The sequence below is a fragment of the Scyliorhinus canicula genome, chromosome 18, assembly GCF_902713615.1.
Source record: "Scyliorhinus canicula chromosome 18, sScyCan1.1, whole genome shotgun sequence".
NCBI classification, from domain to species: domain Eukaryota; kingdom Metazoa; phylum Chordata; class Chondrichthyes; order Carcharhiniformes; family Scyliorhinidae; genus Scyliorhinus; species Scyliorhinus canicula.
The window spans coordinates 26,211,814-26,233,497 of NC_052163.1; the positions used below are offsets into that span (position 1 = coordinate 26,211,814).

The window sequence follows — 21,684 nt, forward strand, 5'->3', positions numbered from 1 at the left end:
CTTCTCCCCTATGTCGTCTCCATTGCCCCCAAATTTTGAGGGTAGCCGCCACCACCGGGCTCGTGGTATACCTCGTTGGAGGGAGCGGCAACGGCGCTGTTACCAGCGCCTCCAGGCTCGTGCCCACACAGGACGCCACCTCCATCCTCTTCCATGCTGCCCCTTCCCCGTCCATTACCCACTTACGCACCATCGCTGCGTTTGCAGCCCAATAGTACCCACAGAGGTTGGGCAATGCCAGCCCCCCCTATCCCTGCCCCATTCCAGGAATACTCTTCTCACCCTCGGAGTCCCATGCGCCCACACAAATCCCGTGATACTCCTGTTGACCCTCCTAAAAAAGGCCTTCAGGATAAGGATGGGGAGGCACTGGAACAGGAACAAAAAGCTCGGGAGCACCGTCATCTTAACGGACTGCACCCTCCCCGCCAGTGACAGCGGTAACATATCCCACCTCTTAAACGCCTTCTCCATCTGCTCCACCAACCTTGTGAGGTTGAGCTTGTGCAGGGCCCCCCAGCTCCCAGCCACCTGGACCCCTAGGTACCTGAAGCTCTTCCCTGCCTGCTTTAGTGGGAGCCTACCAATCCCCTCCTCTTGATCCCCCGGATGCACCACAAACAACTCACTCTTGCCGAGGTTCAATTTATACCCAGAGAAACCCCCGAATTCACTAAGAATCCTCATCACCTCCGGCATCCCCCCACCGGGTGCGCCACATACAGCAACAGGTCGTCCGCATACAGCTACACTCGATGCTCCTCCCCACCCCGCACCAGACCCCTCCAGTTCCCTGACTCCCTCAATGCCATGGCCAGGGGCTCAATCGCCAACGCGAAGAGCAGGGGGGACAGGGGGCACCCCTGTCTCGTCCCCCGGTACAGCAGAAAGTACTCCGACCTCCTCCTATTTGTGGGTACACTTGCCATCGGGGCCTCGTAGAGCAGCCTCACCCACCGGATAAACCCCTCCCCAAACCCAAACCTCTCCAACACCTCCCACAAATACTCCCACTCAACCCTATCAAAGGCCTTCTCCGCATCCAATGCCACCACTATCTCCGCCTCCCCTTCCATGGCCGGCATCATAATAACATTGAGGAGCCTTCGCACGTTCGCATTCAACTGCCTTCCCTTCATAAACCCCGTCTGGTCCTCATGAATGACCCCGGGCACGCAATCCTCTATTCTAGTGGCCAGGATCTTTGCCAGCAGCTTAGCGTCGGCGTTTAGCAGCGAAATCGGCCTATATGACCCGCACTGCAGAGGGTCCTTGTCCCACTTCAGGATCAAGGAAATCAGCGCCCGTGACATAGTTGGGGGCAAAGCCCCCCCCTCCCTTGCCTCGTTAAAGGTCCGGACCAACAGGGGGCCCAACAGGTCCAAATACCTTTTATAAAATTCCGCCAGAAACCCGTCCGGCCCCGGCGCCTTCCCCGACTGCATGCTCCCTATCCCTTTGACCACCTCCTCCAGCTCGATCGGCGCCCCCAGTCCCTCCATCTGCTCCTCCTCCACCCTCGGGAATCGCAGCTTGTCCAAGAAGCGCCCCATTCCACCCCCCTCCACCGGGGGTTCCGACCGGTACAGTTCCCCATAGAAGTCTCTGAAGACCCCATTAACATCTACTCCCCTCCGCACCACCTTCCCAGCCTTATCCGTCACTCCCCCAATCTCCCTGGCCACGTCCCGCTTTCGGAGCTGGTGTGCAATCTGCAGCACACTTAGGAGTCCTTGTTCGGGATTCTCTGAAGATTAACATCCAGGTTCAGTTGGCAGTTGGGAAGGCAAATGCAATGTTAGCATTAATTTTGAGAGGGCTGGACTGCAAGAGCAGGGATGCACTGCTGAGGTTGTATAAGGCTCTGGTCAGATCCCATTTGGAATATTGTGAGCAGTTTTGGGCCCCGTATCTAAGGAATGATGTACTGGCCTTCGAGGAGATCCAGAGGAGGTTCAGAAGAATGATCCTGGGAATTAAGGCCTGTCATATGAGGGACATTAGAAGACTCTGGGTCTGTACTTGATGGCATTTAGAAGGATGAGGGGTATCTCATTGAAATTTACCAGAATACTGAGAGGCCTAGATAGAGTGGACGTGGAGAAGATGGTTCCACTAGAAGGAGAGATGAGAAACAAAGGGAAGAGCCTCAGACTGAAGGGACGATCCTTTAAATCTGAGATGAGGAGGAATGTCTTCAGCCAGAGGGTGGTGAATCTCTGGAACACATTGCCACAGGAAGGCTGTGGAGGCAAAGTCACTGAGTGTCTTTAAGACAGAGATAGATAGGTTCTTGGTTAATACAGGGATCAAGGGTTACGAGGAGAAGGCAGGAGAATGGGGATGAGAAACATATCAGCGATGATCGAATGGCGGAGCAGACTAAATGGGGCGAATGGTCTGAATCTCCTATATCTTATGTAAATTGTCTCACTTTTTAAAAAGATAATTTTCCAGGGAATCTTTATCTTCCAAGTATACAGTAATGTTTAATTCATAATATTGATTAGATGAAGGAATTGTTTTGCTCACCACTGATGCATTGCAAATAAAAAACTCACGAATTAGAACTTATCTAAGCTTAAGATGATTTAAGGTCAAATGTCAACTCAGTACTCCAACTGAGGAGACATGTATAAGACTAATGCAATGCAAACTTTTGTTGTTTTTCTACAGGAATGGGTTCAAGTCCTTCATTTGGCTCTACAATGCAAGGCTTTGGGCACACAGCAGGGAAAACATCTTCAGGTAAATGCAGAAACAGATCTCTGCTACAGAGTACTCCAGTCTTGCCTAAAGCAATGCAGTCAGCGATTCAGTCATGAATTGTATATTCTTTTGTCTAGGAAAACCTGGCAAAGACTCAATATCTTGATTTTCCAGACATTGTTAGATGATAATTAGACTGAGGCCAAACCTGCGCTATTTCAGCCTTCATTTATTAAGACATAATTGATTGTGCTGCTGCATGCATATATCTACTTTAAAAAAAATAAATTTAAAGTACCCAATTCATTTTTCTTCCAATAAAGGTGCAATTTTTGCATAGCCAATCCACCTACTCTGCACATCTTTGGGTTGTGGGGCGAAACCCACGCAAACACGGGGAGAATGTGCAAACTCCACACAGACAGTGACCCAGAGCCGGGATCGAACCTGGGACCTCGGCGCCATGAGGCAGCAGTGCTAACCACTGTGCCACCGTGCTGCCCCGTGCATATATCTACTTGATTATTCTTGTTTGGATATTTTACTCAGTCTACGGCTGTCTGTTTTGAGATTTCTTTTCAGAAAATTGTAATCGCTTGCCATACAACTGTTCTTATCACCTGCAAAATGTTTACAGGGATTTTCACTTTTGTTTTAAGTGACTTGTTCTGTGAAGTACGCTTTTCTCTTTGACTCAGCAGCGCTTTGGCTGCACAATCACCTGCCGTTTGTGCAACTTGTTCAACTTTCATTACATCCAGACAGTGGAGATGAAAACCTTCCCTGTTTATTTTCCAGTGTTTGCCATTTCAGTTCAAATTAAACAGGTTTCATATAACTTATCATAAGTGGCAGCGCCAGCATTTCCTAAACAACTTCCAAGTTTGAATCCTGAAGCCATCTCTTACATCATGCTACCTAACACGGTTGGCTGCATTTCAAGGGAGAAGAAGGAAATTGCCTTTTATCATGGTGAAACACCTATTTAATGCCAAATACTGATGGACAAAATTGGTGTTCCTGAATAGTGATCAAAATGTCTTACTGGTCTAAATCTGATCTGTTGCAGCATTTCTATTGCCCTTGTATTGTTTAAAATGGGGTTAGCTAGAATTCGGCCTGGATGATCAGATCTCGAAAGCCACAACTGGCTAACTAAATTTTATTTATGTGCAGTTTTTGGTATTAGTAATCTGTCCAATAACGGGATTTCTTTGTGTTACTAGTTAATCTATCACCAGAATCGACAATTTAACCACATTTTATCTATAAACGATTTTGAGTGTTTTTCTTTTAACCAGACCAGGCACCTTGAGCGTGGGAGAAACCACTTTATAGCTGTGTGATTGACACAATAATCATTCTCCTTGCACCTTTTCAGTGTTATTCAAGCACACTGGCTTTGAAATCAGATGTGAAAAGGAGCTTATCAGAATTGACTGTGGCCTCGTCATGGTTGACCTTGAAATGTGCTGGACTAGATAGGTGTTTTATTTAGTCATATTAACTAGATGAACATTTAATAAATTAGCAAACAACTTGGGTTGAAACTAGAGTGTGCATGCAGCTAGAGGAGGAAGGTCTTCTATCTGCAATATAAATTCAGAAAAACAAACCATTTAATGTTAGTTGTGGCTTTCAATTGGAATGGTACCAAATACTGCAGGATGGTTTGTTTATTGAAGTTTCACAAATAACGTATCTTTTATTTTTACACTAGTCTGAACAGTGTCCTCAACCGTACATTCTAATGTGTCTCTGATGTACTGGCCCCAGGAATGCATAGACTACAGAAGTAAATGCTTCCCTATGCATAAATTGGCAACAGACTAAAAAGTTGTTTTATGTAACTAGATTTGCATTAAACTAGACTAGCAATACCAGTGGAATACAGATTAGAATACAGTACAGTAAAAATGTGCTTTTTCCCCCCGATTTATTGGCACTGTACTTGTCTCAGCCTGTACCATGTGTTGCTACCAAGTCTGGCTGCTAAATCATAGCAATTAAAAATAATGTTTATATTATTATCAGGTTCTGCTGGTGGTGCAATTCTTAATAAGATACAGAAAGCAGCAGAAGTTATGGCGAATGCTGTACTTCCTCACGATTGCCCCAGAAATCGTGGAAACCATTATCATGCTGAGGGCTACCAGCCAGTATTGTCAACCGTCTCTGAAGGAAAAGAGCTGAAACCAGTTTCTAAAAGTCCTGTTGCTAAACACAGTACAAAAGGTAAGTTCATCTTCCCGAGTTAGAATGGGTTAATTCATTTGAACAATGCACACCTCCGGACAAATTTAAAGGGCTGTGAGGTAATCCCCTCTCAGTTTCTCATTCTCCCATGCTAACTAGAATTCCATTAACCTAAAAATAAAGTAGAATAATTTTTTTTTCTTTGCCTTTGATTAAACTAAGGCTTGTCTTGAAATAAAGTTGAAAAGGGAACACAAAGTACTTGGAAAACGTTAGAACATTGTACACAAAGGAAAAACAGCTTTGGCTTTGGTATCATTATGATTTATTTTTCTTTACAGCAATTCATCATCAAGCAGGTCTGCCAGGGGGAGGCTGGGAAGAAAGTGACAGTGGGCACAGTTCCCAGGATTCCTCACAGACTAATTATATCTCCGATGGCAGCAATAGTAAAGCAGGTACAGACAGCCAATCAGGGGGCAGCAGAGAGAGCGGAGACTTAATGGAAAGGTAAAAGTATATGAAAATTTAAGTCTGCTAATGAGCGTTTAGTTCCAGTTAGTGAAGTTAAATACAAGTACAAACTTGAAGTAGAACTTGTCTTTCGGTCACAGTGCAACAACAGATATATTTGAAAATATAAAAAAATAAGTACCAGATGGTGTGGGAACACAAGAGCTCGATGATGGAGTTTCTTTTTTACACTTGAGGAGTGTGAATAGCGAATCAGATTTCTACTTAATTCTGGTCTTTGTATGAAAATGCTTAACGTATTTCAGTTCTTTGCCTTTAATCAATGCCTGTTGGGTTTCCCTCAGTGTTGAACATTCGAACAGACAGAGGCTTGATACAATGTGGGTGTATATAAAAGATTAAAAGTCCCTGTAGTTAGAGCAACTCCATATTTAGTCGAGCTAATTTGTCTGAATTTTGTGTATTGGTGAGCGTATATAAATAGATATATGTACTTATGCATTTAAAAGTTCAATTTGTCTTCCCAATACGCGAATGTTTTAGTTACCATATAATTCAATACATTTTCCAATGGGAACAAGACTATAATTTAAGTTTAGCTTGGGATTGTTTGGAAAATTTAAATTGTGTTTCGAAGCTTATATTTTTTTTGATTTCTGGTCAATAGAGTTGAATCGATAAATGTGAATGACTGCATACAGGAAATAGCCTTGGTAAACAACCTAACCCAGGGATCAAAAGTTTTTCTGACTAGAGATGAAATACAACATTTTATCAAAGAGTGAGTATGATTCTGCTAATAAGTCATTTGATAAAACCACTTCATTGAATTTCTGAAATCGGTAGCAGCAACAGATTTTTAAATTTCTAACATACACTGTAATGGATGATTGTTTGAAAACTGCAATGTCCATAAGATTACAATCCAAGAATTTGGTCCGAATTTCTTAATTTATTGTTCCCTATTTTTTCTGATTGAATTTTTGAATAGTACAGTTTTAATAAGCCACTTCACTCATCGTCTTATGGAAACTCTTTGGGAGACCAGTTCTGAAATGCTCTCAAAAAGAAATCAAATAAAGTACTCTCTTTGTAATTTGGCTCCAAACATGGCTTCTAAAGTTGATGTCTTGGTCAGTGCGCACTGTGCTAAACTATCTAAATTTAGATTTAAATGCTAACTGTATTTCGGAGGTAGAGCTGAGGGTGGATTCACTGCGGAGCATCTGCGATGCTGAGCAAGTCGTGGATAGCATGTTCAATGAGGTGGTCACGCCACAGCTGAAGATTGAACAGGCAGCACAGACATGGGTGACCACGAGGCAGAGCAGAGGAAGGCAGGTAGTGCATGAATCCCCTGTGACTGCCCCCCCCCCCCCCCCCCTCTAACATACACCATTTTGGATACTGTTGGGGGAGATGAATGTGCAGGGGAAAGCAGTGGCAGCCAACTTCATGGCACCCATTGGGTGTGTCTGCTGCACAAGAGGGGAGGGGGAAGAAAGGCAGGGTTATGCTGGCAGGGGATTCAGTTGCAAGGGGAACAGAGGCATTTCTGTTGCCACAAAAGAGACTCCAGGATGTTGCTTCCCTGGTGCCAATGTGAGGGGTGTCACTGAACAGCTGCAGGACTTTCTGAAGGGGGAGGGCAAACAAACAGGTATCATTGTACACATTGGTACCACTGATTTAAGCAGAAAAAGGGATGATGTCCTACAAGCAGAATTTAAGGAACTAGGAAGCAGATTTTTAAAAAAGGACCCAGAGGTATTAAAATCTGGATTATTTCTGGTGCACATGCTAGTGAGTATAGAAATAGGAGGTTAGTCCAGATGAATGTGTCGCTGGAGAGATTGTGCAGGAGGGAGGGATTTAGATTTCTGGGAGATTGGCAATGTTTTTGGAGATGGTGGGACCTGTACACGGTGGACGAGTTGCACTTGAACCAAAATGGGACCAGTGTCCTTGCAGGGAGGTTTGCTAGTGCTGTTGGGGAGGGTTTAAACTAGCTTGGCAGGGGATGGGATCTAAGAGAGGGTTCAGCAGGGGGAGATGCAGAGTCAAGTTTGGAATGGCCAGCAAATGATTCATTAGACACAAGGGAGTTTGGCAAGACTGGATGGCTTTTATTTTAATGCAAGGAGTCTGACAAACAAGGCAGATGAGTTGAGGGCACAAATTAAAATATGGGTGTAGGATGGCATTGCTATCACTGAGGCATGGTTAAGAGGGGGATAAGATTGGCAGTTCAATATTCCAGGATGGAGGATCTTCAGGAGGTAAAGGAGGAGGGGGGTGTCTCAATTTTGACTAGGGAATCAATTACAGCAATAAGGAGGGATGACATTTTCGAAGGCTCTTCGAATGAAGCTGTATGGGTCGAACTTAAAAAACAAAAAGGAGCAATCACATTGCTGGGAGTGTTATGTAGGCCCCCTAACAGTCCAAGACAAATAGAAGAGCAAATACGTAGGTAAATTTCAGAAGTGTAAAAGCAATAGGGTAGTGATAGTGGGAGATTTCAACTTCTCCGATGTTAACTGGGGTAGTCATAGTATGAAAGGTTTAGAGGGAGCAGAATTTTTAAAATGTGTCCCAAGAGAGATTTTTAAGCCAGTACGTAGAAAATCCTGCAGGAGAGGGGGCAGCCCTAGACTTAATTTTAGGTCACAAAGCTGGGCAAGTGGTTGAAGTATCAGTGGTGAGCATTTTTCAGAAAGCGATCATAACTTCATTAGATTGGAAAAGGACAAGGATGGGCATGAAATCAACTTCTAAACTGGAATTAGGCTGATATGATTTTGCCAGAGTGAACGGAGGCAGATAAATCTATGACAGAACAGTGGACGCATTCAAGAAGGGAATAGGGAGAGTACAGGACCAACATATTCCAAAAAAGAAAAAAGTGGGCCAACAAATCCAGTGAACCCTTCATATTGACGGATATACAGCATTGGATAAAGAGAAACAGGGAAGCTTGTGGCAGATATTGAGAGCTCAAAACAGCAGAATTTCTGGGGCTGTATAGAATATGCAAGAGGGATCTTAAAAAGGAAATTAGGAGAACAGAAAAGGCAACTGAAAGAACACTCAGGTAAAATAAAGGAAAATCCGAAGTTGTTTTACAAGTACATTCAGGGTAAAAAGATAACTAGGGAAAGAATAGGACCCCTTAAGGACCACGGTGGCAATGTGTGTGGGGAGCTGGAGGACATCGAATCTAGAGTGCAGAAGGAGGCCATTTGACCCATCGAATCTGCACTTGGAAAGACGGTTAGCAAACACGGTGGAGGCCAGTAGTCAGCATCGGGGTCCGTTTGAAAGAGCACCCCTTGGAAAGAGCACCCTACTTAAGCCCACACCTCCATCCTATCCCCGTAACCCAGTAACCTTACCTATCCTTTTTGGACATTAAGGGCAATTTAGCATGGTCAGTCCACCTAACCTGCACATCTTAGGACTGTGGGAAGAAACCGGAGCACTCGGAGGAAACCCAAGCAGACACGGGGAGAACGTGCAGACTCCGCACAGACAGTGGCCCAAGCCGGGAATCGAACCTGGGATTCTGGAGCGGTGAAGCAACAGTGTTAACCACTGTGCTACCGTGCCATAGGTAGGGTTCTAAATTAATACTTTGTGTCAGTGTCTACTAGTGAGATGTAGGAATAGAAATTGGAGAGAAGGACTGTGATACAATTAAAGAAATTAACATAGACAGAGAAGAGATTCTTAGTGGTCTGGCAGGCTTAAAAGTAGATTTATATCCAGGGCTGGATGAAATATATCCCAGGCTGTTAAGTAAGGCAAGAAAGGAAATAGCAGGGGCAATTATTTTCAACTCCATTCTGGCCACAAGAGTTGCCAGAGGACTGGAAGATAACCAATGTGGTCGGGGCTTTTCACAGTAACTGCATTGAAGTCTACTTGTGACAATAAGCAATTATTATTGTTATTATTCAAGAATGGAGGAAGGGATGAACAAGGAAGCTAAAGGCCAGTCAGCCTAATGTCCATGGTGGGGAAACTATTGGAATCAATTCTGAGAATTAATCTGCATTTGGAGAGGCAGGGATTAATCGAACAGTCAGCATGGTTTTGTCAAGGGGAAGTCATGTTTGACAACTTGATCTAATTTTTCGTAGAGGTGACCAGGTGAGTAGATGAGGGCAATGCATGTGACATAGTCTACTTGGACTTCAGCAAGGCTTTTGGTAAGGTCCCACATGGAAGACTGATGACAAAGGTAAGATCCCATGGGATCCAAGGAAATTTGGTCAATTGGATCCAGGATTGGCTGAGTGGCAGGCAGCACTGGGTGATGGTCGAGGAGTGTTTTTCTGACTGGATACCTGTGTCCAGTGGGGTCCCGCAGGGATCAGTGCTGGAGCCCTTACTGTTTGTGGTTTATATAAATGATTCAGACATTAATGTAGGAGGGTTGGATCAGTAAGGTTGTGGACGATTTGAAAATTGTTGGGGCGATAAATAGTTAATAATAAATAGGATTACCTTAGATTACAGGAGGTTTTCGTCAGGTTCGTCAGGTGGGCTGGTCAGTGGCAAATAGAATTCAATCCAGATAAGTGTGATGTGATGCACTTGGCAGGACAAACAAAGCAAGAGAATACATGATAAACAACAGGACCCTGGGAAGGAGAGTGATCTTTGTGTGCATATACATCAGTCCCTTAAGGTGGATAAAATGGTTTTGAAGGCATATGATACACTTGCACGTGGCAGCACGGTAGCATTGTGGATCGCACAATCGCTTCACAGCTCCAGGGTCCCAGGTTCGATTCCGGCTTGGGTCACTGTGGAGTTTAACCCTGACAAGTGTGAGGTTGTCCATTTTGGAATGACAAATAGGAATGCGGAATACAGGGTTAACGGTAGGGTTCTTGGCAATGTGGAAGAGCAGAGAGATCTTGGGGTCTATGTTCATAGATCTTTGAAAGTTGCCACTCAAGTGGATAGAGCTGTGAAGAAGGCCTATGGTGTGCTAGCGTTCATTAGCAGAGGGATTGAATTTAAGAGCCGTGAGGTGATGATGCAGCTGTACAAAACCTTGGTCAGGCCACATTTGGAGTACTGTGTGCAGTTCTGGTCGCCTCATTTTAGGAAGGATGTGGAAGCTTTGGAAAAGGTGCAAAGGAGATTTACCAGGATGTTGCCTGGAATGGAGAGTAGGTCATACGAGGAAAGGTTGAGGGTGCTAGGCCTTTTCTCATTAGAACAGAGAAGGATGAGGGGCGACTTGATAGAGGTTTATAAGATGATTAGGGGAACAGATAGAGTAGACAGTCAGACTTTTTCCCCGGGTGAAACACACCATTACAAGGGGACATAAATTTAAGATAAATGGTGGAAGATATAGAGGGGATGTCAGAGGTAGGTTCTTTACCCAGAGAGTAGTGGGGGCATGGAATGCACTGCCTGTGGAAGTAGTTGAGTCGGAAACGTTAGGGACCTTCAAGCGGCTATTGGATAGGTACATGGATTAGGGTAGAATAATGGAGTGTAGGTTAACTTCTTAAGGGCAGCACGGTAGCATTGTGGATAGCACAATTGCTTCACAGCTCCAGGGTCCCAAGTTCGATTTCGACTTGGGTCACTGTCTGTGTGAAGTCTGCACATCCTCCCCGTGACTGCGTGGGTTTCCTCCGGGTACTCCGGTTTCCTCCCACAGTCCAAAGATGTGCAGGTTGGGTGGACTGGCCATAAAAAATTGTCCAAAATTCTATGATTAACCTAGGACAAAAGTTCGGCGCAACATCGTGGGCCGAAGGGCCTGTTTTGTGCTGTATTTCTCTATCTCTATCTATCTTGCCTTTATTAGCCGAGGCGTATAGTTTAAGAGTAAGGAGGTTAGGCTGGTGCTGTATAGAACATTGGTTAAGCAGAGCCATAGTACTGTGTGCAGTTCTGGAATCCACATTGTAGGAGGGATGTGATAGCGCTGGAGAGGGTGCAGAGGAGATTTACCAGGACGCGGCCAGAGCTGGAGAATTTTAGTTATGGAGAGATTGGATAGACTGGGGTCATTTTCCTTGGAGCAGAGGAGAATGAGTGGGTACGTGATTGAGATGTATAAAATTATAAAGGGCTTAGAGTGGACAGTAAGAAACTGTGGAGGGATCAATGACCAGGGGGCATATATGTAAGGTAAGGACAGGAGGTTTGGAGGGGATGTGAGGAAAAACATTTTCATCCAGAAGGAGTATGGAACTCACTGCCTGAAAGGGTGGTGGAGGCAGAGACCCTCAGATTAAGTGTTTAGATGTGCATTTGCTATGCCAAGGTATGCAAGGCTAGGGCCAAGTGCTGGAAAATGGGATTAGAATACTTAGGTAGTTATTTTTGACCGATGCAGACGCAATGGACCTAAGGTCTTTTTTGTGCTGTAGACCCCTATGACTCTATTCATATGGTAGCTGCATTCCTCACTGCCCACAATGTTGTAAAGCCAATGATTCTTGCAAAACTGAGGAATTTCTTAATTAGGCAGTGCATAACTTGTTATTGTTCTTTCAGGAGATGTAGGCATCACTGGCTAGGCCAGCATTTGTTACCTATCCGTAATTGCCCTTGAGAAGGTGGTGATGAGCTCCCTCCTTGAATTGCTGAAGCCCATCAGGTGCAAGTACACCACAGTGCTGTTCGGAAAGAATTTCCAGGATTTGATCCAAAACTTGATCCTAAGTCACCCAATGCATCTGACGAATTAATTGAATCAATTATAACTGGGAACGGGAGACTAGGTGGAGACGACTGGCTTCTGGTGTTGGGGGAGAAAAGGGACTGGCTTCTGGTGTTGGGGGAGAGAAGGGACTGGCTGCTGGTTTTGGGGGAGAGAAGGGACTGGCTGCTGGTGTTGGGGGAGAGAAGGGACTGGCTGCTGGTGTTGGGGGAGAGAAGGGACTGGCTGCTGGTGTTGGGGGAGAGAAGGGACTGGCTGCTGGTGTTGGGGGAGAGAAGGGACTGGCTGCTGGTGTTGGGGGAGAGAGGGACTGGCTGCTGGTGTTGGGGGAGAGAAGGGACTGGCTGCTGGTGTTGGGGGAGAGAAGGGACTGGCTGCTGGTGTTGGGGGAGAGAAGGGACTGGCTGCTGGTGTTGGGGGAGAGAAGGGACTGGCTGCTGGTGTTGGGGGAGAGAAGGGACTGGCTGCTGGTGTTGGGGGAGAGAAGGGACTGGCTGCTGGTGTTGGTGGAGAGAAGGGACTGGCTTCTGGTGTTGGGGGAGAGAAGGGACTGGCTGCTGGTGTTGGGGGAGAGAAGGGACTGGCTGCTGGTGTTGGGGGAGAGAAGGGACTGGCTGCTGGTGTTGGGGGAGAGAAGGGACTGGCTGCTGGTGTTGGGGGAGAGAAGGGACTGGCTGCTGGTGTTGGTGGAGAGAAGGGACTGGCTGCTGGTGTTGGGGGAGAGAAGGGACTGGCTGCTGGTGTTGGGGGAGAGAAGGGACTGGCTGCTGGTGTTGGGGGAGAGAAGGGACTGGCTGCTGCTGGTGTTGGGGGAGAAAACGGACTGGTTGCTGGTGTTGGGGAGAGAAGGGACTGGCTGCTGGTGTTGGGGGAGAGAAGGGACTGGCAGCTGGTGCTGGGGGAGAGAAGGGACTGGCTGCTGGTGTTGAGGGAGAGAAGGGACTGGCTGCTGGTGTTGGGGGAGAGAAGGGACTGGCTGCTGGTGTTGGGGGAGAAAAGGGACTGGCTGCTGGTGTTGGGGGAGAGAAGGGACTGGCTGCTGGTGTTGGGGGAGAGAAGGGCCTGGCTGCTGCTGGTGTTGGGGGAGAGAAGGGACTGGCTGCTGGTGTTGGGGGAGAGAAGGGACTGGCTGCTGCTGGTGTTGGGGGAGAAAAGGGACTGGCTGCTGGTGTTGGGGGAGAGAAGGGACTGGCAGCTGGTGCTGGGGGAGAGAAGGGACTGGCTGCTGGTGTTGGGGGAGAGAAGGGACTGGCTGCTGGTGTTGGGGGAGAGAAGGGACTGGCTGCTGGTGTTGGGGGAGAGAAGGGACTGGCTGCTGGAGTTGGGGGAGAGAAAGGCCTGGCTGCTGCTGGTGTTGGGGGAGAGAAGGGACTGACTGCTGCTGTTGGGCGGAGAAGAGTCTGGCTGCTGGTGTTGGGGGAGAGAAGGGACTGGCTGCTGGTGTTGTTGGGGGGAGAAGAGTCTGGCTGCTGGTATTGGGGGAGAGAAGGGTCTGGCTGCTGGTGTTGGGCGGAGAAGAGTCTGGCTGCTGGTGTTGGGCGGAGAAGAGTCTGGCTGCTGGTGTTGGGGGAGAGAAGGGACTGACTGCTGGTGTTGGGCGGAGAAGAGTCTGGCTGCTGGTGTTGGGGGAGAGAAGGGTCTGGCTGCTGGTGTTGGGGGAGAGAAGGGCTGCTGGTGTTGGGGGAGAGAATGGCCTGGCTGCTGCTGGAGTTGGGGGAGAGAAAGGCCTGGCTGCTGGTGTTGGTGGAGAGAAGGGCCTGGCTGCTGCTGATGTTGGGGGAGAGAAGGGCCTGGCTGCTGCTGGTGTTGGGGGAGAGAAGGGACTGGCTGCTGGTGTTGGGGGGGGGGGGGAGAAGAGTCTGGCTGCTGGTGTTGGGGGAGAGAAGGGACTGGCTGCTGGTGTTGGGGGAGAGAAGGGTCTGGCTGCTGGTGTTGGGGGAGAGAAGGGCTGCTGGTGTTGGGGGAGAGAATGGCCTGGCTGCTGCTGGATGTTGGGGGAGAGAAGGGCTGCTGCTGTTGGGGGAGAGAAGGGACTGGCTGCTGGTGTTGGGGGAGAAAATTGCCTGGCTGCTGCTGGAGTTGGGGGAGAGAAGGGACTGGCTGCTGGTGTTGGGGGAGAGAAGGGACTGGCTGCTGCTGTTGGGGGAGAGAAGGGACTGGCTGCTGGTGTTGGGGGGAGAAGAGTCTGGCTGCTGGTGTTGGGGGAGAGAAGGGACTGGCTGCTGGTGTTTGGGGAGAGAAGGGACTGGCTGCTGGTGTTGGGGGAGAGAAGGGACTGGCTGCTGGTGTTGGGGAAGAGAAGGGACTGGCTGCTGGTGTTGGGGGAGAGAAGGGACTGGCTGCTGGTGTTGGGGGAGAGAAGGGACTGGCTGCTGGTGTTGGGGGAGAGAAGGGACTGGCTGCTGCTGGTGTTGGGGGAGAAAACGGACTGGTTGCTGGTGTTGGGGAGAGAAGGGACTGGCTGCTGCTGTTGGGGGAGAGAAGGGACTGGCTGCTGGTGTTGGGGGAGAGAAGGGACTGGCTGCTGGTGTTGGGGGAGAGAAGGGACTGACTGCTGGTGTTGGGGGAGAGAAGGGACTGGCTGCTGGTGTTGGGGGAGAGAAGGGACTGGCTGCTGGTGTTGGGGGAGAGAAGGGACTGGCTGCTGGTGTTGGGGGAGAGAAGGGACTGGCTGCTGGTGTTGGGGGAGTGAAGGGACTGGCTGCTGCTGTTGGGGGGAGAAGAGTCTGGCTGTTGATGTTGGGGGAGAGAATAAACTGGCTGCTGGTGGGGGTTGGGAGATGTGATTTACGGAACTAGAGTGACAAATTCCCAGGACCTGATGGTTTCCATCGAAAGTGTTAAAGGAAATAGCGGTGCTTGTTGTTGATGCCCTAATATCAGAGTTCGCTAGATTCAGGAGTCGTTCTTTTGGATTGGAAAATTGCTCATGTCGCTGTGCAGCGAGTTGGCACAGTGGTTAGCACTGCTGTCTCACAGCTCCAGGGACCTGGGTTCAATTCCAGCCTCGGGTCACCGTCTGTGTGGAGTTTGCACTTTCTCCCCATGTCTGCGTGGGTTTCCTGCAGGTGCTCTGGTTTCCTCCCACAGCCCAAAGATATGCAGGTTAGGTAGATTGACCATTCTAAATTGCCCTTTCGTGTCCAAAGAGTTAGGTGGGGTTATGGGGATATGGGAAGGCGTGGGCCTAAGTCGGGTGCTCTTTCCAAGGGTCGTTGCAGATGCGATGAGCCGAATGAACTCCTTCTGCACTCTAGGGAGTCTGTGACTCTCTCTGCTTTTTAAGAAGGACAAAAGAGGAAAACCAGGGAATTACAGCCAAACATCTGTGGTGGGGAAATTGTTGGGAGTCTACAATCAAGGATACGTTAACTGAACAATGCAAAGATTTTCATTTTATCAGGAAGAGCCAGCATGGTTTCATGACAGATAGGTAATGTTCGTCAAACCTTATTGAATTTTTTGAAGAGGTGATTAAGGTGGTGGACAGGGGAATATCTATGGATGTTGTTTGTATGGACTCCCAGAAGGCATAAGTTGTTAACTAAGTTTGAAGCCCACGGAATTGAGGGAACATTTCTGACATGGCTGGGAAATTGGTTGAGTGGCAGGTGACAGGAAGTAGGGATAATGGGTAGGCACTCAAATTGGCAGGATGTGACTAATGGCGTCCCACTGGGATCTGTGTTAGGGCGTCAATGTTCACGTTCATTAGCGACTTGGATAATGGCATAGAAAATCATATATCCAAATTAGCTGATGACAAAGTTGGGTGGCATTGGAGTGTAGATGACAGCATAAAACTGCAACAGGATTTTGATAGACTAGGTGAATGGGCAAGTGTAGACGATAGCATAAAACTGCAACAGGATTGTGATAGACTAGGTGAATAGGCAAAACTAGCAGATGGATTTCAATGTAAGCAAATATTATGTTATCCATTTTGGACCATTAAAGGATAGGTCAGGGTACCTTCCAGGTGGTATGATGTTAAATTCAGTAGATGTTCAGAGACCTGGGGGTTCAGGAGCATTGACCTTTGAAATGCCACAAACAAGTGCAGAAAGTAGTAAGAAGGCTAATGGAATGCTGGCCGTTATATCTAGAGGATTGGAGTATGAGGATGTAGAGGTTAAGCTACAGCTTCACAAAACCCTGGTTAGATTCCATTTGGAGTACTGTGAGCAGATCTGGACACCACACCGTAGGAAGAATATTTTGGCCTTGGAGGAAGTGCCACATAGGCCTATTTTCTCCAGACTTCAGAAGGTTAAGGGGTGATCTGATTGAAGTCTTCAAGATATTAAGAAGAAAAGACAGGGTAGATAAAGACAGACTGTTTCCACCAGTTGCAGATTCTAGGATTAGGGAGCATAATCTAAACATTAAGGCCAGACTGTTCAGGAGAGATGTTAGGAAGCACTTTCACTCACAAAGGGTGTTAGAGGTTTGAAACTCTATTCAACAAATGGCAATTGATGCTAGATAAGTTGTTAATTTTACAACTGAGACAGACACATTTTTGTTCAGCAAAGGTATTAAGGAATATGGGCCGGAAGCAGGTATATGGAGTTAGGCCACAGATAAGCCATGCTCATTGAATGGTGGATCAGGGTCGAGGGGCTGAATGGCCTACTCCTGTTCCTATCAGCGTGTAAGCGAGACAATCTAGTTTACCCCTAGTCTCAGGGTTCACACTGTCCCTCACCCCCATATACCAACTCAAATAGTGGGTGACGGTAAGTGAAAATTAGTACCAAGAGTGATCCGGAAAAACACAATTTCGTTCCTCTCTCTCTCGGTCACTGTTATTAATTATTCAGCATTTTAAATACTTAATTTGTTGCTTTGACATTGTTTTATTTTTGCTTAGGAAGTTGTTTCTTTTCTTCTTACCTCAACATTTGAGGGAAATTCATGTTTAATGTTGTGCCAAACCTAATCTTTTTGAAATTTGCTCATTGGACCCTGGCGTGAGGAAAATAATTGAAATGTGGCTCCTCGCATGAAAAGGTCGGACAAGCCTGATCTAGAAAATGTTTTTCAGCATTAACCAATTTACTTGCTGAACAGTTTATAAACTTCATTCTGGGACACTGTTTAGCTCTTGTGAGATTAACTTTGCTTTAATACAGTATCTATCTCTTACCAAATTCAGGTGTGGATTACTCAACTGTGAAGTGGTCGTGGAGCTACTCAATGAAAAACTGAAGGACCCATCCAACTCTGTCAACATGGTATTTACTTTCGAGTTTCATAGCAGTTCATTTATCTTCAAAGAACTGCGAAACATGACACAAGATGAATGCATGTCTTTTATCTTCCCAGGCTTGCTAATCAGAAATCAATCAGGCTAATGATCCCTGGGATTTGAAACAGTACGGAATAATTCCAGTTCTGTAAAAGTTGCGTTCCGGAGGTAGTACCGTGCCAGCAGCTGCTAAATTGGAAAACAAAAAATTCCACATTGCATGTACAGAATAATTGTCTGGCTAATCTAAATACAGAGGATAGATTTGGTCACATTTATGAACGAGGAGTAAAATGATATTACAATCAACTTTTATAAAAATATCCTTGAACAGGGACTCGAGGCCAATTGATAACACTCAATCTATCTCTGGTGATGTGGAGTTCCAAGATTTCATTCACATAAGCACAGCGACTATCATAACTATTTTGCAGCTGCAATGCTTTAGGCTATTAAGAATCACTGTTATCCCTAACTCGAGAGGCTCCTATGAAAGTTGAAGTTCTTCTGGAACATAGCTATTGTTTAGACTGGTGACTTGGACCCTTCACAGACATCTTGGACTCCATCAACTTGTGTTTATTTAAATATTTCACTATTTTGTTCACAAGAAGTAGCAGATGTACAGCATTTGATAGTTGTGTCTGTATACTGTGTTCGGAGGAACTAATTTTGTCCTTTTTGAATATATTCATGATGATTTGTTTTTTTCTTCTTGTAGAGGTCAATGAGCGTTCTCTCCACCCTCATGTGCTCTGACCTGTTATCACATGACCAGATATTTGCAATAACCCACAAGTGCTTGCAGCTGTTGAGTGAGGGTAGACCAGGGCCTGTGACTAATCGAGCCACAAAGGTAAGTTACTTGTCAAAATCATCACTATTCTCACAGCTAAGAAAATGTCTTCATTCAAAACATTGCACATTTATATGCAAAACCCCAGGGACTATATTTTAAATTATTTGTCAAATGCCTGTAATCTTCACAATATGCTAAATGATTCCAGTAATAATGTTATAGCCTACCCTCTGTTTGTAATAATAAGACATTAGTTAATGTTGTAGGTAATTACTGTATTTTGTTCATATTTTATTTCCCATAATTATACTTTACATTTACTGGTTTACTCATCAATAGCTTCGCTTAAGGCTCAGCCTCCTCCACCTTCCCCACAGTTGCCTAAAGTTTAGTCTAGTATAGCTTTAGCCCCTTCAGAATTCAGTGTCCATTATCACAATGCAACATTCCAGTCATAATCTGACACTCCAGCGTGGTATATAGTGCTGCACTGGGACAAGATGCCTGCATGTTTAGGCGGATGCGGCTTTATTTGAGAAAGAACAGGAAATTCTTGCTGTGTTAATCTGACCAAAAACAGATTACCTCTATTCATCATCCCTGTTGTTTGCAGGTTGCTCTGCAATTGCTGTCATATTTTCTGATGCAACAGTAACTAAACTCCAAAATCAATTCATTGGTTGTGAATTACTTTGAGATATTGTGTGGGCTGTAAACAGAGCAATTTAAATGTAAGTTTATTCTTAATGGTGGTTGAAGAGTATGGGAGGCGTTCTCCTCTTTGAGGTGGATTGCAGGTATAGGTGCAAAATCCATGCGATGAATATAAAAGGAGAAAATTTACCTGCAAAGATCCCACTAAAAGACCACCACAAATAGGTGTTGGGCTTGGTGCTAGATGTAGCTTCTACTGGGCTCTCTTCCTCAATTGGGAGAACTCCAGTCCTTTATCATTGTTCTGGGAAGTGAGATGGTATGGAGGATGGAAAAGGAAAAATGCTTTGGGGTGCCTTAATATGTTAATGGCACTATTAAAATTCCTGTTGGAAAGGAAATTGGGAGAAGTCTCTAATTTATTTTTAAATGGGTCGACATTTGCATGTCTTTTGTGGGAGGCAAAAAACTCTGGCAGTGTGCTGTAGGAGGTGCCAAGGTACAATCATGAAATGTACAGATGTTAATATTTTGTTCATTTTGTTTTAAAGATTCTGAGGCAGTTTCAGGCTTTAGATGGGAGTAAGCCGGTATCTCAGAGCTCAGCATCGGAAATCCCTCTGCCTATTTCTCATGACACCCCGTCATGTAATGCCGTGACACCTTTAACCAACCTCAATTCAGGGCTGAAAGGGAAAACATTGACTGAACCATTGCATTTCCATCCTGGGTTAGAGACGATTTCACGATTAGAAAACCAAGGATCATCACGGTGTATACCCCCATTGTCACAAGGTACCTCAATCTCACAAGAAAACCAGAGCCCGGCATTTCCATCTCTTTCAGCGCCAGAGGTTAAAGCTCAAGGTACAGAGAAAGTGACTGAAATTTCATCCTGTGCAGTGAATACTGAAAAACGTCAACCACGTTCGAAAACACAAACCTCTACAACTGAGCAAAACTTACATTGTGAACAGTACGAGAGAATAACTGCAGAACCCAAGCTACAATCTGTGCAATGCCAGAGCACAGCTCCCGAAGACACAGACAGTAAACTCTCTTTGTTTGCCGACATGGTTCTTGTGGTGCGTGAAACACCTGCTCTATTTCTGAAGCCCTGTATTAACCGAGGATCAGCCAGACAAGTGCACACATTAGCAGGACAGAATAAAATACCAGTATGCAGTACAACTGAGGTGAAGGTACCGCATGGTAACCGAGGACAAACTGACTCTGAATGTAACCAAACATCTGTATTCTCGTTTCTTAATACATCCCCCTCTTCGCACAGTATTTGAGTTGCCACTGAACCAGAATGAAACAAGTATGGCACTTTCACACACAAATTATTTTAGATATTGTTCCTGTGCAGACAAAAGCAGGTGAGGCATAGTTTGGTTTTTGTTTATCAGAATCTAGTGTTTGTGGTGATATCAGACACTATCAAGCAGCCAACTTAAGAACAAAACTGGCAGCTGAGGATTAGTCACTAATCAATCCAAATGATGAACTTTGTGCCTTCAAGCCAACCAAAACAGTAGTTTTAAATGTGACCACGTTTGAAGGTGGCTGTCAGAAAATGTAATTTGTTTGCAAAACCATAGATTAATTGGATTGTTGTGCATTCTACCATGCGTACTTCAGGAAGTGTTTTCGGAATGCGAATTGATATATCACATTGTATAACAACCAAAGCATGCTTTGGAAGAATACATGATATTAAATACTACAAAACAAAAACAGTACAAGTGCAGATTTCAATGATTCCATTGTGCTGCCAACTTGTCATTGTGCCAGCTGCTTGATGCAGGTGCATGAAAACAAAAATAAAATTCTCATTTCGGAGGACCGTCTGCTTATAACAAATGGGTGCCCAATCAAGTTAACAAAGAATTATTTCAATGTGTTACAAATGCTGCTGATTAATAAAAGTACAGTTTTTAATGCTGCATTGAAAGTTGTTGCATCTTACCTTTCTGTTTCCCGGCTCTTGTATTTAAAACCAAGCCAAATTATGTCAGTGAGATGTCCCAGCCAAAGACAAATTTAATTATCTTGAAGGCTGACTCAATCTGAAATTTTAGAGACTGACATAAGGGAAATGATGCTAATATATTCCTAGAGATTGCCATTTTGGAGCTGCCAACCACATTTTCCCTTCAAGAAGTTGTTTCTTTTTGGACTAGCATGTGGTTTGAGTAGCTTATGTCAGCCAGTGTATTAAAAAGCTGGTAATAGTATTATCTTTACAGTCAATTATTTTGGTGCATACCAAAGAATTTTATATGTTCAGGGATCAACAACTTTATTTCAACAGCTTGCATTTATCCAGCACATTTGGTATATCAAAATGATATAAGTTGCTCCATAAATTTAAGGTGGAGGGAGAGAAACAGGCACTGAATAGAACTGGCAACATTTGAGGGAGGGGGATGACCAAGGAGCGATATCTATTAAGACTTTAGGCAGTGGTGAAAGATGAGGCAAGGCAGGGCAGGCGGTTGGGAAAAGCTTTGGTGCTGAACTAAATTGTGATACCTCATTACTTCCACTGTATACCTCTAGTTGCACGGTAACACAGTGGTTAGATTATTTATTGGTTTATGTAATGTCACGATTGCAGCATGCGGAATGCATGAGTCCCAGACAACCACACCTGCAGTGTCTGCAATTTGTACAACTGAGCTGCAGACATTGCAGGACATTTGGGGGAGGAGTGCTAGAAGTTACCTGGATGCTTAGAACAGTATAGTATCATTAGGGCAGCACGGTAGCATAGTGGATAGCACAAATGCTTCACAGCTCCAGGGTCCCAGGTTCGAATCCCGGCTTGGGTCACTATCTGTGTGGAGTCTGCACGTTCTCCCAGTGTGTGCGTGGGTTTCCTCCCACAGTCCAAAGATG

The 21,684-nt window shown here is 45.6% G+C and overlaps 1 protein-coding gene across 3 annotated transcripts in view; it reads left to right on the plus strand.

Annotated features, from left to right (window-relative positions):
- Positions 1 to 20,737, plus strand: part of tepsin (TEPSIN adaptor related protein complex 4 accessory protein) — a 50,747-nt gene extending 30,010 nt beyond the window's left edge. For all 3 annotated transcript variants that reach the window (XM_038776613.1, XM_038776614.1, XM_038776615.1), the window contains 7 exons: positions 2,677 to 2,748; positions 4,744 to 4,944; positions 5,247 to 5,415; positions 6,047 to 6,160; positions 17,235 to 17,313; positions 18,049 to 18,183; positions 19,332 to 20,737. In XM_038776613.1, the coding sequence (XP_038632541.1) occupies positions 2,677 to 2,748; positions 4,744 to 4,944; positions 5,247 to 5,415; positions 6,047 to 6,160; positions 17,235 to 17,313; positions 18,049 to 18,183; positions 19,332 to 20,078 (1,517 nt within the window). In that variant the 3' untranslated portion in view covers positions 20,079 to 20,737. The remainder of the gene's footprint in view (positions 1 to 2,676; positions 2,749 to 4,743; positions 4,945 to 5,246; positions 5,416 to 6,046; positions 6,161 to 17,234; positions 17,314 to 18,048; positions 18,184 to 19,331) is intronic.
- The last annotated feature ends 947 nt before the right edge of the window (positions 20,738 to 21,684 follow it).